Consider the following 15271-nt stretch of genomic DNA (forward strand, 5'->3'; position numbering starts at 1 on the left):
CATCATTAATACAAACCAGCCCTACCAGTCCTACAGAATTGTTTTCCTTTGAGCCACTATTGAAACTATGGTATCAAATTAAAACCTCTCCTACTTCTTTCTTCCAAAATCATGTGCAAATATAGGCTACATCGAAATTCTCAGTTGGCCGTATTCTCATTTCAAAGCCGTTTCAGAGTTGTTTAGTGGTGCAACGCTGCACTGGCTTAAGATGGAGTTTAAAGTCATAAAACAAAGGCATAAAACAAACAGTGAGGCAGCGTCGGGAAGGCCAACCCCATGTTTCCTCACATGTGTTCTGACAGGACAAGGAGTGGCAAAGAGAGAGAGGGAGAGAGAGAAATAAAGAAAGAAAGAGATAGACGCTCCCATAAAGCAGGAATGTATTGTGGGTGGTGGAGGATTATAACTGACTGTAACTGTACAAGAATCTGCTTGAAGAGCCTGAATTACAATTACCTCATATAGGAGCAGGACATTTTGTGTTGTGCTCCTGCTCTGATGCTGAAGATCCACACAGGTGTGAGTTTGACTGCAGTTGAGGAATCTACAAGCTCCTGAAGAAGTCTTCTGGTGACAGCTTTAAAAACACTTTCCAGGAGTCAAAGGCATCCCTGCTTTAATTTTGCTGCTGCTGCTCCTCACCACCAAGACATGGTCTTCTGGATTCTCCTCCCCATCTCGCTCGCCCTGCTGTCCCTCGTTGGAACCTGGACTGTGTAAGTTTACCAGGAATTAACACCTTTTCATCTTTTACCAAGGGATGATGCAAAGTTGCCCTTCACAGATGCCAGATTTCATTCTCCACTCAATCTATTCTATTCATAATGCTGTTTTCTCTTGTCTACCATTCACTGTGGTTTGCGGAAACCTATTCTTCAAGTCCAGTTGAAACTATTAGAACAACATTCAGTGATGTTTACAAGTAGAGCTTTTATTTATCAGAGAGAACAGAACAATCTATCAGCACATTAAATTAAAGACAGGGTGGAAATTTACATTCCCCATGTACAAATTAGCCAGTGTTAAACAACAGAACTCTCGCAAATGCCAAGTTTCCATTAGTTGGAGCTTCCTGAATGACTTTAATGAGCCAGTAAACTGTTTATCAGTATGATTCACACATTGAAGCTTAAGCTTGAAGCCTGCACATGAAGTTGTAAGAGCTTAGTTTCATGATAATGCGACTCTTGTTGTGTGATTATCTAGTGCAGGCGCTATCATCAATGACTCATTTGAACTGCTCCATGATTGCCAAGACATCCAAAGGAAGACTGGAGAAATGAGTGGCTTTTGTATTTGACATGGTGTATTACTGGCTAAAGGCAGTGAGATTCCAATGGGGATACTGAAAGTGTCATCAGAATTATCATCCAGATATTAGTGAAAATGAACCCTTGTTGATTTTTTGCTGGGACCTTCTTGTCTTTGAGTGATGAGACGGCATCCTCCTTTTTAGCAGAAGTGATCTCATGTTTCCCCTTTTCTTAACTCTGGATTCCAGGGAGGTCCGGTTCTTGAAAACCACTGATTTAGCAGGGCTGCATATAGTGGACGTCACATTTGGGCATTCATGTCATTGGCGTCAATTTATTAAATATGAATTTAATGAATTTAATCTTAATTTCATGTTTTATCTTTATTTTAGGTGCAGATATATAGATATATAGATATATCTGTGAAAAGTATATCTGTAAAAGTCCAAAATGTGACGATCATAGCAGCATTAGCAATTAAATGCTCAAGCTTAATTTATGCAAAACTGAAATTTGCTCACTATATTGTTTAAACATGCTGTGAGGTACAAGTCTTTTTTCTAAAAAGATAAAAGAAAGGTAAAGTCAAAATTTGGAGACTCCCAAACATTGTCTTCACTTTTGGTGAGTCTCCAGATTTTGCGGTACACACCTTGAAATATGTGATCAAGCTAGTTCTGTTGATCACAGGGTGTTCAGTATGCAGACAGGACTAGCAAGAAATATAAAGAGACAATACAACAAATGTTTCTCCAGCTGCGTCATCCATGCCTATAAAGGCAGGTATTTTCCACGTTACATAAAGCTTAAGCTGTTACTGATTACGGGTCCAGTGTTATTTTTGCCTTGGCAGAAGTTTATACTTCACATTGTAATTGCATGCTTTTTTCCATGACCGGCATATTTGATAACCATTTTGTGTTGGTTCAGTGCTGCCATAGGTGTCATAGTGTATTTGACAATGTACATGTATCACCCCAAAATCCACATATCAGTCCACAATCAATTCATTCAATAGGAATGTGCTGTTAATGCCTGAGATTGAACTAATCTACAGCTGTAGGCTGTAGACAGAAAATATCAATAATGCAAAAAGATGCCAAACAATGGTCAGAACATTAAGTGAATAAGTCAAGACTGACATTGGACCCACATAACAAAAATGCTGGCATTATGGTTTCTTCTGTTGTATATTTCCAGATATGGCCTTGCGTTCTACTTCGAACATGTGTGCTCCCTCAGCAACTGGTGAGTTGTGTCTGTTAGTTGACCATGAACAGTTGAATTGTGATGGATTCTCTCAGCCATTCTCTAAAACTTTATCAATCTGTTTTCAGGGAGGGCGACAACTTCTGCAGAGGGAATGAATCCATCGGATGCTGCAAGGTCCCCACCATAAGGTAACTACAATGTCTAAGCACACACCTGAGCACAGTTTGCTTCATTTCACTTTCACTCGTCCTTCCCATAGGAATATAATTCTGTGGCATTGCCATAATTAACTGAACATATTATTTGCTCAAACTCAGCTCAAGTGGAACCAGATCACCAGAGAATTCCCTTTTCAGCGCCACGATCAGCGCTGGCTCCTTTCTGTGTGAGTTTTCCTAATGAAGACCTAACACTTGCTGCACGATATGAGTGATACGCCTGATACGCCTGATACCAACTCTGGTTCTCCTCCTTAGTTCTAGTGTTCTCTATTTTCCACCATGCTCACATCCTGGAGAAAAATGCTGCTCAGTCCATGCTGAGCAAGTTTGCGTTGGTCTTTGGTGAGGTGGCAGCCATCGGGGCTTTCGCAGCTGGAAACTGCAATGTGAGTACTTCCTGCTGAATATGTTTGAATAAGATTTATACTTCAGTGAGAGAAATTCATCCCACAAAACATTAAGATCCAACAGGAAAAGACTTCAGAATATAATGTTGCATGCCGGACGATAAGCAATAAAGCAGAACAGCTTCGATTTGCAGCTGTGTGTCTAAAGAGCAAACAAAGGTGGGAAACTATTTGTTTTGTCATCTGTACAGTTGACCAAAGTTAACAAAGCCTCGTACACCTCTTCCACACTTTGAAACATAATACAGTTTGGTTTAGATTAAACTGTACCTTTTTTATTTGAGTAATAATGTTGTAATGACAGTATTAACAATCCAAATATCCACATCAACACTTCACAATTCTGGGTGATGTCCTTGTTTTATTATTACATACGAGTTGAACAGCTTCTATCTGCATGATAGAAACCACGTTAGAATATTGCGCACCACCTAATAAAAGATATTTAGTATGTACAGTATAAATAACAAAATTATTATAAGAATTACTATTAGTCTGCATTGGTCTATATAACACTTGTTTAGGCACATATTGTAAAATTTATTGTAAGACTTATATGTGCCTGATTACAAGTCACAAAGGCTGTATACTGTAGCCATGACTTGCAGAAATCCATACCTCCATGCCTACACATGCATAATAACCTTTATTATAAGTTGTCCTGATAACAACTGACTGTGTGTTGACTCTGTTGAATGTACTGACTGTCCTCCACAGCCTGGTTACCTGTCACTCCTGCACAACCTCGGAGCTGCCCTTAGTTTCCTGTGCATCTGTTTCTACACTGTGCTGCTCACTGCACTGACTGGGAGGTGTGTGCTGACAGGATTTGAGAAGTTTCTCTACCCAATACGCATAGTCTCCACTGTACTCCAGATCATTGTCACCATCTGCTGTATCCTTCCTAAGCCTCTGGGCTAGACTGTCTGTCTGTCTGTCTGTCAAGTATCCCACGAAACACTTCAGTTTGAGGATATTTTTATATAAATCAACCATCAGGGGTGTGTGATGAACCAGTGGCCGGTAAAGCAGGCTGGCTTCTCGTGAACTTGATATAGTACATTAATATTCGTCATGGCTTTTAATAGGCAGTTGGAGCAAACATAACATCAACAGCGACGCATGAGCAACTCACTCTCCAACTGCTGCCTCTCCTACAGGCTTTTTGCATCGTACTCTGATCCAGTCTGCTGCAATGTTTACAAAGTGGGACTGGCCAATACAGTCCAAATGATTGAAGTAGATAGACTGCACATAGCTCATAGCAGTGCTTTAACCTTTTGTTATCCAGGGGAAATCGACTGAGCTCACATGCTGTTTTCAAGTTTCAACACCTTTCAAGTATCACATTTACAAAGTTTCACACATTTACATCTGGGAGCAGCTTTGATGTGGCACTAGTCAAAATATTGAGAATATCCATATATGTATATATTAACCAAACATATACTGTAGGATGGTAAGACTTGGCACCATGTGGCTTGTGCTTCCTACTACAGTAAGACAATTGCAAAACAGACAGGGTGGAGATGGAAAATGAATAGGAAAATGCATTAGCACATGGAATAACAAAAAGGAATATTTAAATGTCTTATTTTGTTGCTTTATGACAGAAAAATTAAATTGACACTTGTGAATTTAATCAATCACTTTATATTTTTTTAATCTATTAATTAATCAATAATAATTAATCCCTGAACTAGTCTATTATAATTAGAATGGCACACTAGAGACTCCATAGATTACATTGCCATTTTGTAAAGATAGAAACATAAAGGCATTTAGACTATTACATCAAGGATATAAAAGGTATTGATGTGATCAATATTCAATTCATTGGGAGGTAATTTACAGTCAAAGGCTTTTACAAACAATCATGCTCCAGTTTATTTATGAAACATTGGACTGCCACTAACTGTTAAATTCCTCCTTAACACTGAAATCCCTCAGACACTATTCTGTTTGCCCAGGACGAATACTGGTACAAACACCTGTCTGCCGTGTTTGAGTGGATGCTCAGCGTCAACCTGGAGCTGTTTGAGCTCAGCTACGCTGTGGAGTTTTGTTTCTTCTCCTCCTCCATGCTTTCAAACCTGTTGGGCAAGCCAGAGGAAGAGAAGCCTTTGATACTGACAATGTCCTGATATGAGGCTGCCAGGGTCCAGAGTAGAGCGGATGGACTTAACAAGGCATCTGGAAAGTAAATGGCTGGACCGTGGCTGGAACAATATTACTGTATTTCAGCACTCTCTACAGGGCCTGGATCGTTCATATCTATTGATGGATTATTCATCACCTCATGCTTCATTCTACCTTCCTGATATTTCAATACCTGTATGTAGATTTTCTTTACTGTGCAGTTTCTGACTTTAAGCACTACTGGTGATTTTGTTCCTATATGAAGGTAAAAACACTCACTGAGGTCTAATTTATTGAGGGAGTTCATACTCTACTTGACATAATTTATTGAACAAAACAGACTAGCTTGCTAAAGCCATATTTTGTTTTTGTATCTCAGACCAGATATTTTCACAGTTATTACATCAGAAATTGTGAGTCACTGTTGGCACGTCACATAAGTATAAATACAACTTCTGGGGAGATGGTATATGAACAAAGTATGACAGCCATGCCGTACAAATAACAACCCTTTTGATGCTCTGCCAACAGAACAAATGTAACATAAACAAGGTACTCATTTGAGCCTTTGTTTTATGAACTATTTTTTCAATCACACACCTTTTTCATTATTTATATGATGCTCAGGTTTTTTGTGCAATGATTTTTATCGAATGTTACCATAATCAACAATGAATATCAGTCAAGGACTCCTCAAATGGTGCAAATGAAGGCCAAATGATAAGATAATCTCATTGATTAAATGTTAGCTCAATGTTGACCTTGATGGATCTCAGCACTTAAATATATATTGTTGATTTAATAATAAAATACTCAAGACCGCTGTATGCTGTGAGCAGTCCTGTTTTCATTAAGCTTGGTGGCTGTTGTGCGATCACATTCAGCAGATGTACATTCCAACTGCGTCATGAGATCCTGTTTGAGTGGATGATTAACGCTGTAAATGACGTTCATGAAAGCGCGATGATGTATCCACACATCAACACACACTAAAACAGGCCAAGTTACAGAACAGGTGCAAGGTACCTAGTACAGTGGGTGTTGTCTAAATCCTTTCCATTACAATGATTTTAGGTGTGGTCTAGTGATTTACATTTGAATGGCGTGTCAGAGGACGCAATTTTAACTGGAGATATTCAGTGATACCACTGAATATCTCCATATCTCTTCTTACTGCTAATTGTGTTAGACTGATGACTCTGAATAATTCATAAGTGATTGTTCTGCAAGTGCTGATTTTTAGTAAAAGTAACTTGTTTCCACAATTTTTTCTACATTCCGTGCTGCACTTCAGCTTATTGCGTGAGACAACTTCTTAAACCGTGTTAATATTCCAACAGAGAATCCTGAGGAAAGGAAACCACATGGTTCTGGTTTTAATGCAAAGCACTTAACCTTTACTTGAAAGAAGGTAATATACATCCTGGAATTACAGATAATAAAGATACATTATGAGCAAAATCATTTCACAATGAATATCATCTCTCCTTCGCATCAACCCAGAGAGTAGTGCGACATATCTACAGTTTTGTTAGGAAGAAAACAGTGAAAAGCACACCTAATTCTGTCCAAGCATCTTTACTGTATGATACACTGTAAAAAATGTTCTATATTAAGCAGTAGTCCACATTGTTAACCTCCTCAATAACAAAAGGAAAAAAGAAACAAAATTTGAAGAAACATGAGTTTCATGGTTGTTTTCCAACTAAGTAGTTCAACTGCAATGCATACATTATAAATATATGTAAGGGGAAGAAGAAAAACAAAAAAGTTCAAAATAGTACTACAAGCAATATTCCACAATTCCAGCATGGCTGAAACAATAAGTGGCCATTTTTTCAAAATCCCACACTTTGGCGTGTGACCACAGCTAATCTTTTACAAACCTTTAAGATACTGTAGAATCTTCAAGCAGGCGCATTTGCAAGCCCAACTAATGCTCAACACCTCCGGATAAATCAAGCTAAAATTGCCCTTAAAATTTGCTCTGTGAATGAATAAAGTTGCCTACTATCTTATCCTGTGAGGTGAGAAACACTTTTCATAAGGAGTGAGGACTTTGCGTGAGAAAAACGCAAGGTCTTATAGTTAAGAAAAGTTTTTTTTTTTTTTTGCAACTCCAAGCCTTAAGTAATGAAAAAGCTCCTCCTCAGCTAAGCTAGGGGCAGTCACTGGTATTAATCACAGAACTCTTCGATTCTAAAAGTAACTTATTCGTGTTCTCTGGCTCATGTCCAACAGCTTCAACTAAATGCTCGTCTCCTTTCCTCTCCTCCCCATTTGTACCTAAAGACACTCCATGGTCAGTTGATTTCTCAGGTCGGGGGAAGCTCCACCTGTATACACTATGAACAATTCTCTTTTCAATAAAAAGGAAGGACACTACAGTAGTTGACAACTCAAAAAAGTATTAATGTGATGATGCGGGTTGGTAATTGTTTAAATCTACGGCAAGTTGAAATGGGGGATTTCTTCAAACAGAGTACATGTTCTTGGTGGTGGATCCGCTCTTGCTGGACGTGTCGTCATGTGACTGGTAGCCAATCATGGCTTTGATGGGGAGGCTCAGACGCTCTTTATACTGTTGCCTGTGGAGAGGAGACATGGACGTGAGACGTGGACGTGAATGTGTGTCACCATCTAGTGGCCAACTGGAGGAGGCAAGTCAACTTATAATTCCATCACTTGTACAAGCTGCATTACTCACTGACTGATCATGTCTTTGAGAGTGCGTTACAGCTTACCCTATCGTCATGATGGCTTCCCTGTTTTGGCAGTTGCTGGTCCAGATGGCTATTTTGTCACCTTTAGGTCTGACGTTGACCACAGCGCCGCACACGTCTTCACTGGCCTCATCAAACGACTCGCCGACTAAACACAACAGCTGCAAAATACACAAACCACAACATACTGAGATTCATGGCCATCAGAACGGGTGCGTGTGACGATGTCGTTTCATTAGGAGAGTCGGCCAGCTGCTGCTGAGTGTAGCCTTACCGTCTCCATCCAGTAGCGGTCGAGGTCGTTGTGTCTCTGCTGTTTGCTGAGGGTCATCAGCCATCGACCTCCCAGCTTGTTCCTGTCGTCTTCCCACATCGGCTTGATCCCATCCTGCCAAACATGAACAAAGACTTGAATTACTGTTGCTGATGCTAGTTTCTTATAAGAACAGCTACAGACTCGGGAGGGCTTCCCTAAATTGTGTGTTGTAGTCATACTTTCTTAAAACTATATCATAACCATGTTCATCTCTGCTGCTCAAATTTCTCAGTTTAACATGCTAAAAATATACAAATTGTGAACAACAGCAAAACAATATTCTCTGCATAATAAAATAATCAGATTACATTTGTGAAAGGCCTTACCTTAAATAAGCAATAATCACAGCCAAAGCCAAGCTTGCTTGGTTGCTGTATGTGGTTGTATAATCTGTAAGAAAAAAGGATTATTGTGTCAATACCAAAATTTTGACTTCAGTGCCAATACCAGCCACATCTACCATGGTTCTGATTTTAAAGCAAGGCCACAGTGAGGAAATCTAAGCCTATAATCTAAAAAGTGACATACTACAAACATCAAACATTTGAGCCAAAAAATAGCATTGGATGTTTATTTGACAAAGACAAAAACCAATGCTACTGTAACTGTTGTCATGTCTGTTGTCAATTTTTAGTGCTGTGCAACTACTAAAACATAAAACAGCTGATGGAGCACACAGACCATCTAGAGTTGTCTGGAACATGACTTTCTGGTGAAAGGCCGACAGCAATCTGTGTATAAGTGAACAAGCTTCTACTATGGTTTACACTTCAGTGATAATGTTCTGTGCAGTGGAGCTCATTCATAAAAATGCGTTTTACCACAGCTGTGAATACCGTGATGGAGCCACATTACCGCTGTGTTATCCTCAGCTCTAGGCCGGGAGACAGCCAATCAAAAGAAAACCTGTTGATTAAGCTTTACATATTCAACAGCTTGTCCACACCTGTGTGTCAGTGCAATAGGCAGCATAGACATGTCACCCTCCTCCTCATGCACTCCTACTGCTGTATTGTTCCAAATCCAAATTTATTTTTAAAGCACATCAAACAACAACAGTTGACCAAAGTGCTGTACAATCAAAATAGCAAAAACCATAAAACACAATAAAAACAAAGACCAGTTTAAAAGACAAAAGGACAATAAAATAATAAAAGCAATAAGACCGTAAGAAAAAGAAAGGCAACTCTCACACTGAGTTAAAAGCCAAGGAATAAAAATTTGTTTTGAGATGGGATTTAAAAACAGAGTGTAGGGGCCAGCCTAACATGCAGAGGCAACTCGTTCCATAGCTTGGGGGCTACAACTGCAAAGGCGCCCTGCATAGGTCCATATGAGGGGCGTCACAGGCACCACTGGGTCCAAATATCAGGACTTCAGTTTTACTCTCATTGTTGGCCATGATAAACCGAATGTTTATGATGTCACTTGCTGAAATTACAAATCGACCATAGGTTATGATTGTGACCTGATGAAGACCTATCGAAACGTTAAGATAAATAAATATATGGGAGCATTGGCAGCAGTGTGCGCCATTCTCTTTCTTTAATACTTTAGCTGAATCAAATCAGATGGAAACTGACTTCTACCAACCGCAATCAGAGCAGTAATTAATAACTGCAAAGCCAGTGTGTCATATTTATTAAAACATTTTGCTGTTTCCAATGGTAATTAGTGCACAATGTAACTTTATACATTTTTTTTTAATAATTAACATTTGTTTTCATTAGTTAATTCATGTTTCATGTTTATGAATGAGAAAACACCCTACCGTGACGGTATCTGCCCCTAACGTCATGCTAAACCTGCCGGTAAGTTTTATGAATGAGCCCCCCTGTCTTGACTTGCCCAAAAACAATTTTACTAACAGAAAACAATGCTCTGGCAGTCTGACCATCAGGCATGCCCAATGATAGCAAGACGACCGAAATGTATATATATGGATTCAACATGAATTCAACCGTATTCTAATTTGCAGGTTTAGTCAGTGCGTCAGAATTTTCCAGAGATACCTGGATACAAAACTTAAACATTGCATGTACAAAGGCTTTTCTCTAATGTTTGTGGGAGAAGGAACCACACTACTACACCTGTATAGGACACTTTGCAGCACCACAAGGGACAGTTATCAAAGTAAGATCTGACTCATACCAAGATGTTACATTGTGTTGCTTTGTCTTTACTTGTGTGCTTTTCAGTCAGAAAAGAATATAAAGAAAGTCCATTCTTCTTCTAAAATCATGGTTACATTGCAGGGTTAGTGGAGAACACTTACGCCCAGAAGTCTTCCACTGTGTCAAACTTAGAGATGAGACGCAAGTTCTCTGTCCAGCTTTTGCTCTTGTCGTTTTTGAAATACCACAGGGCCCATCTAAGAGAGGAAAACACAACAATCACTTTCACAACACTCACTTAATATTCATAGGACTGTGGAAAAAAAACTTTTAAGTACAATGAGAAAGGGTTTCATCAACAAAACTAGAAATTACAGTTGTTCTGATGCCCAGCATTTAGCCTACACATCGCCCAATCAAACATCTCTTGATGGCATCGGGGCAGGGAGCCCGAGGGACGTTTGTTCCCTCAGTGACGTCTGCCAGGCAGCGGTCGGTCTCCTGCAAGGCTGCCAATCGCTGGCACACCTCTTTCTGCAATGAGCCACAAGTGATGAGCAAACTGCACCACAGGTAGCCCTGTTAGTTGGCCAACTATTTAGTAATTAGTCATTGCTATATGCCTAACGACAGTGATTAGCCTGTCAAACGCCTCTCTCTCCTAGTCTTTTCTGCCTCTCTCCATTTTCCTCTGTCTAATAAAAGGATACTTCGTAAATGTTATCTTCTAAATATCGATGAAAAAAAACCCAACAACAACAAAAAAACAACTCAACATCGCCGCTTGAAAAAAGTCACATCGGCACTGACACAGCCCATTGTCGATGTCTGATGACATCGTACATCAGCACAACCCTACTGGCAATGTTTAGGAAGGAACTCATCAAGCTTTTATGTGACAAAAACATGGTCAGTGACCTGACTGAGAAAACCACACGTAAGCAATGTTACTGATCATGTAAGCATCAGTGTTTAGCCTCAGTAAAACCAGCAAAAGTCCATATCTTTGTAATAGGAACAACTATGGAAGGCCTTGGCATCTCATAACATGAAAACAATAAAATAGCCTAAGCCAGACTCCTATTAACTGAACACAGATATAGAGCCCATTTCACCGCAGAACACAACAGCGAGACAGAATGGCATGCATATCAATGCAAAAGAACAGAGAAACCAGGCCATCATCCGCCCTACAAACGCACCCATTGTTTATGACGGGTGCCATTATTCTTTCATCTATTCCCAGGAAGGGTATGCCTGGTGGGGGAGGGATGAGGGCAGAGAAGGGGCACCGGCTAAACCCAGTGCCCCCCCACAACAGTAACCAACCCTTAACCCCGCCCACATGTCATAAAGACCCGTGTAATATTCAGCAAAGCCAAATCAGAGGAGGAGACCCAAGCAGTACAGACTAACAGAGAGAGAAGTACTAGTACCATGCTGCTGCCTTAGTGACACCAATTATTACACAACGCTGGAGACTAGGCAGCACACAGCCGTGATTTCCTCCGGTGAACCCAGCTGAGGACACAGACGGGCATGTAAACAAACATTTCAGACTAGATAGTCTATGGCGGAGGATTGGTAATTACTGCGGAGGAGATCTGAGACAAAAACAGTGACACAAGATATGTTACAACATATTCGTAAACAACATTTTGCAACACAGCTACCTTGTCAATTCGGCAGGCCAAGACCTCTTTACGGTGTATAACAGTGCAGATAAACCAGAAAGCAAGACAGAGGCTTCAACACCTAGCCTTCTGTCCGAGACATCCACTATTAAGGGTGTTAAAGTGGAAGTATCTTTATACTTTAACCCGGCCCCAGTATGGTCAAACCAAATCTGAGAGGCTAACACCAGAATGCTAGGATTACGCTGCCCAGGCTGGAACAGTAGCTGGGGACAACCTTCACCTCAGAGGCTGGGCTGAACAAGCAGAATGGCCTAGAAGTGACTTACTACGTGGTCTACTCAGCATTTCCCCACCAACTCTACAGTGCTACTGAATAGGTTGTCGCCAGCACAGAATTGTGATAACATTTCTAAAAAGACAACAGTGAATGACAACTGCGTCAACACTGATATGTAGGAGGCCAAAAACGGCTATTCTGTCCTCATCGTGAACCTAATATAGCCTTCTCCTACATGATCACGTTTATTTTTTTGCATTGTTTTCTGTATAGGTTGATCCGACGGTTGTCATCCTTTTTCTGTGCCAAGGCACACTTCAGCCAAAACCAAATATCCAGCACACACCATGTAACCTATTCTTTGAGAAAGATCCATTAAGCTTAATATGATCCTCCTAGTAGTGATATCAAGAAATGTGGGACAAGGTCAAGAAATGTTTGAGCTTTGAGGAAATAAGTGTCATTTTAAACAGATTCACTTAGGTTTCAATTATGATCAACATAATAAATTTGATGTTGCTGATGTTTACATTTGGAAAAAAATTTAAATGTACAAAGCACATTTCAGTTCAATAAACAGCACCTTGTAGAGAACACAAGGTTAGAAGACATTTTTCATTAAACACACATCCTCGGTGTCATTGGAGAGAAACGATTTTGCCATGTTATCTATTGAGAGGACTAACGGTACCAAAACAAGCAGTGCTTCCCGCCCAAACACTATAAGGAGAAAGTCTAAGCAACTAGGTTGAAATTCCGTAGCAGTGAGTAATATACTAGTCTTCCAAAATCAGTAAACCACCTTCATGTGTGGCCAGAAGTGAAGACATAGCCCACAGAACAGGAGTAAAAATGGGGACCTTCCACCAAATGAGATCAAGATGAAATATGTTGTCATTAGTGGCTAATAAAATGGAGGACACTTCCTCAAAGAACAATGTAAGAATGCAATGTGCTGTCAAACATCACAGTTTGATCCATACTTGTTTTGCAAGGGGTGTTTGATATATTGCTCAGGACTCGCAACCACAGGGCTGTCAGTTTGGGGTTCTTCAGTATCAGCTGCTTTCTGAGAAGAAATAGGCAGAGGGAAAAAAACATAAATTACGATGATCAGTTCATAATCACACATTACATTAATTGAAAATTCCATCCTATTATCTATTTTGAATGCGAAAGCTATTCATTTAAATACCTAATTCATTCTCACTTCTGAATGGACAATAGTCTTTGTCATAAAAACTACAAAGTTAGCAAGCTAACTAACGACATCTATTAAGACAAGCAGCTTTGTCAGCAAAGCTATTCAGTCCTATAGCATAATTTCAATTGATAAAGTCACTAACATAACTACTTGACGAAAAACATCCAAATAGCTAGCGTTAGGTTGATAAAGCCAGCCAATGAGGAAATCTAAACTACACTAACCAGCTAAGCTAGTTAACGTTAGCCAGTATTAGTTTTAGCAGACGTGCTAGCTAGCAGCGAGACACACGTGTCCAGATGTCACGAATTTAATTCATAACATCACAATATGAACGCTCACAAGCACTAACGGTGTCTTCGGATCCATCTAAAATAACAACTTTAACATCGAGGTAGATTTAAACGAATCAATGAATGGACTACGACTGAACGATGTTCAGTCAGTCCCTCCCTGCCAACAAAGTCAGGCAATGCCACCCCCCTTATCCATCACATTGCTGTGCATGCTAACGTTAGCTAGAATCCACGCGAACTGACCCATCATAACACCACGACACAATAATTCGCCGAAAAATAGTGGGCGCGATTCCAGTTACACCAGATTGTATTACAACATCATCAAATGTGGTCAATTCTTAGTCTCTCCTTATGTGCTAGTCGAATTTTCCAGCTATCCCTGTCTCCCTTACCGGCTCCGATGTCGCCATCTTGACAGTTGAAATTCTCTGGCCGTTCAGCGCTGCTGCGTCACAAACCAACCACTCACAAACCTACGGAAGCCTTTTCAGTCCAAACGCGTTTACTGGTTGATATACATCTACAGCCGTGGGATACATTCATAGAACGTAAATTGACTTGACATAACCACTCTGAGCCAACCTGTCTTTCGTCTTACATGTTTTTGGTTTTTGTAAAATGCTCAAACACTACACACACATGCCAACCTTAATGACAAACCTTTACCTATTGAAGTCTCCAAGTCTCTCGAGGTTTCTAGGATTGTAATACTACTACCATTAATGATGCCTATGTGGATGGTCTTCTCCCTTTTCCGCCTTCCAGAGAGCAAAATACAGCATCCCTGAGTTTGGTAGGGATTCAGTGACTTGACGCTCATTGACAGTTGTAGAGGACAAATGCTTACTGGCCTGGGGGTTTAGATTCAGGTTGTCTGGTTGAAGGCCACTCGGCTGCCACCTTGTACATTTGGACCCCATGGTCTTCCCAGGGTGGCTTAGGTCAAATATCACCAGGTAATGGTAACATTTTAGGGTTAGGTTTTTGGTCTGATTGCACACTTTGTTAACGAAGGCTTCAGGACGCTTTTCCGCTCTCCTGCTAACCTTGAGCCATGATGTGATTGGCCATACAGAACTGTAAATGACACTGGGTCCTTTGGCATCATGAGGACATGCCCAAACTAGTAGGCTACAGCTCTGGCCGATCATGGCTTAAACACCTCTGGAATTGTTCTTTCCAAATATTTTGTTTGCATTTTCACCTGATAAGCCAAATTTCACCAGGATGCCCAAACAAACCTCCCTGCTCACAGTGCCAAAGGGCTTCAGGTTAACAAAGGCCATGAAGATGTCCTGATGTTCTCAGCACCTCTAAAGTAGCTACAGTAGCTCTGAAAGTCACGGTGACTGTGCTTGTATTTTTCCTGAACCCTCACTATGGCTTTGGCAGTTTTGTTTATGTGAATCACTTCCTGGAACATCATTGTTGCCAGGACTTGACTGCAAACTCTGCTCTTCACAGAT

General features: G+C 40.3%; 2 protein-coding genes across 3 annotated transcripts; one reads left to right on the forward strand and one right to left on the reverse strand.

The window, feature by feature from the left end:
- Positions 1 to 382: 382 nt before the first annotated feature.
- LOC139650042 (transmembrane protein 150A) lies at positions 383 to 6062 on the forward strand. Its single transcript, XM_071526581.1, has 7 exons — positions 383 to 719; positions 2457 to 2504; positions 2594 to 2656; positions 2786 to 2853; positions 2945 to 3075; positions 3814 to 3991; positions 5047 to 6062. The coding sequence occupies exons 1-7, from the start codon at positions 655 to 657 to the stop codon at positions 5238 to 5240; spliced, it is 747 nt and encodes a 248-aa protein (XP_071382682.1). The 5' UTR covers positions 383 to 654; the 3' UTR covers positions 5241 to 6062.
- Positions 6063 to 7323: 1261 nt separating this feature from the next.
- eif4e1c (eukaryotic translation initiation factor 4E family member 1c) lies at positions 7324 to 14251 on the reverse strand. Of its 2 annotated transcripts, none has more exons than XM_071526582.1 (7): positions 14198 to 14251; positions 13286 to 13371; positions 10550 to 10645; positions 8601 to 8664; positions 8233 to 8346; positions 7980 to 8119; positions 7324 to 7823 (listed from the first exon to the last, which is right to left on the reverse strand). In XM_071526582.1, exons 1-7 carry the CDS (start codon positions 14213 to 14215, stop codon positions 7709 to 7711), a joined length of 633 nt encoding a protein of 210 aa, XP_071382683.1. In that variant the 5' UTR covers positions 14216 to 14251; the 3' UTR covers positions 7324 to 7708. The 2 variants fall into 2 exon arrangements, with proteins under 2 accessions (XP_071382683.1, XP_071382684.1); XM_071526583.1 differs by having other exon boundaries at positions 13286 to 13373; positions 14185 to 14215.
- Between the last annotated feature and the right edge of the window lie 1020 nt (positions 14252 to 15271).

The sequence above is a fragment of the Centroberyx affinis genome, unplaced genomic scaffold (genome assembly GCF_046629955.1).
Source record: "Centroberyx affinis isolate AG114_WGS23_722 - 3 ecotype Tasmania unplaced genomic scaffold, CSIRO-AGI_Caff_v1 ptg001434l_1, whole genome shotgun sequence".
Taxonomy (NCBI): Eukaryota; Metazoa; Chordata; class Actinopteri; order Beryciformes; family Berycidae; genus Centroberyx; species Centroberyx affinis.

Coding starts and splice junctions, on each gene's coding strand:
- LOC139650042 (XM_071526581.1), top strand. CDS start 655: ATGGTCTTCTGGATTCTCCTCCCCATCTCGCTCGCCCTGCTGTCCCTC. Junction 720..2,456: donor CTCGTTGGAACCTGGACTGT/GTAAGTTTACCA, acceptor GTATATTTCCAG/ATATGGCCTTGCGTTCTACT. Junction 2,657..2,785: donor TGCAAGGTCCCCACCATAAG/GTAACTACAATG, acceptor GCTCAAACTCAG/CTCAAGTGGAACCAGATCAC.
- eif4e1c (XM_071526583.1), bottom strand. CDS start 14,215: ATGGCGACATCGGAGCCGGTAAGGGAGACAG. Junction 8,665..10,549: donor ACAGTGGAAGACTTCTGGGC/GTAAGTGTTCTC, acceptor TTTTTCTTACAG/ATTATACAACCACATACAGC. Junction 8,120..8,232: donor ACCGCTACTGGATGGAGACG/GTAAGGCTACAC, acceptor TGTATTTTGCAG/CTGTTGTGTTTAGTCGGCGA.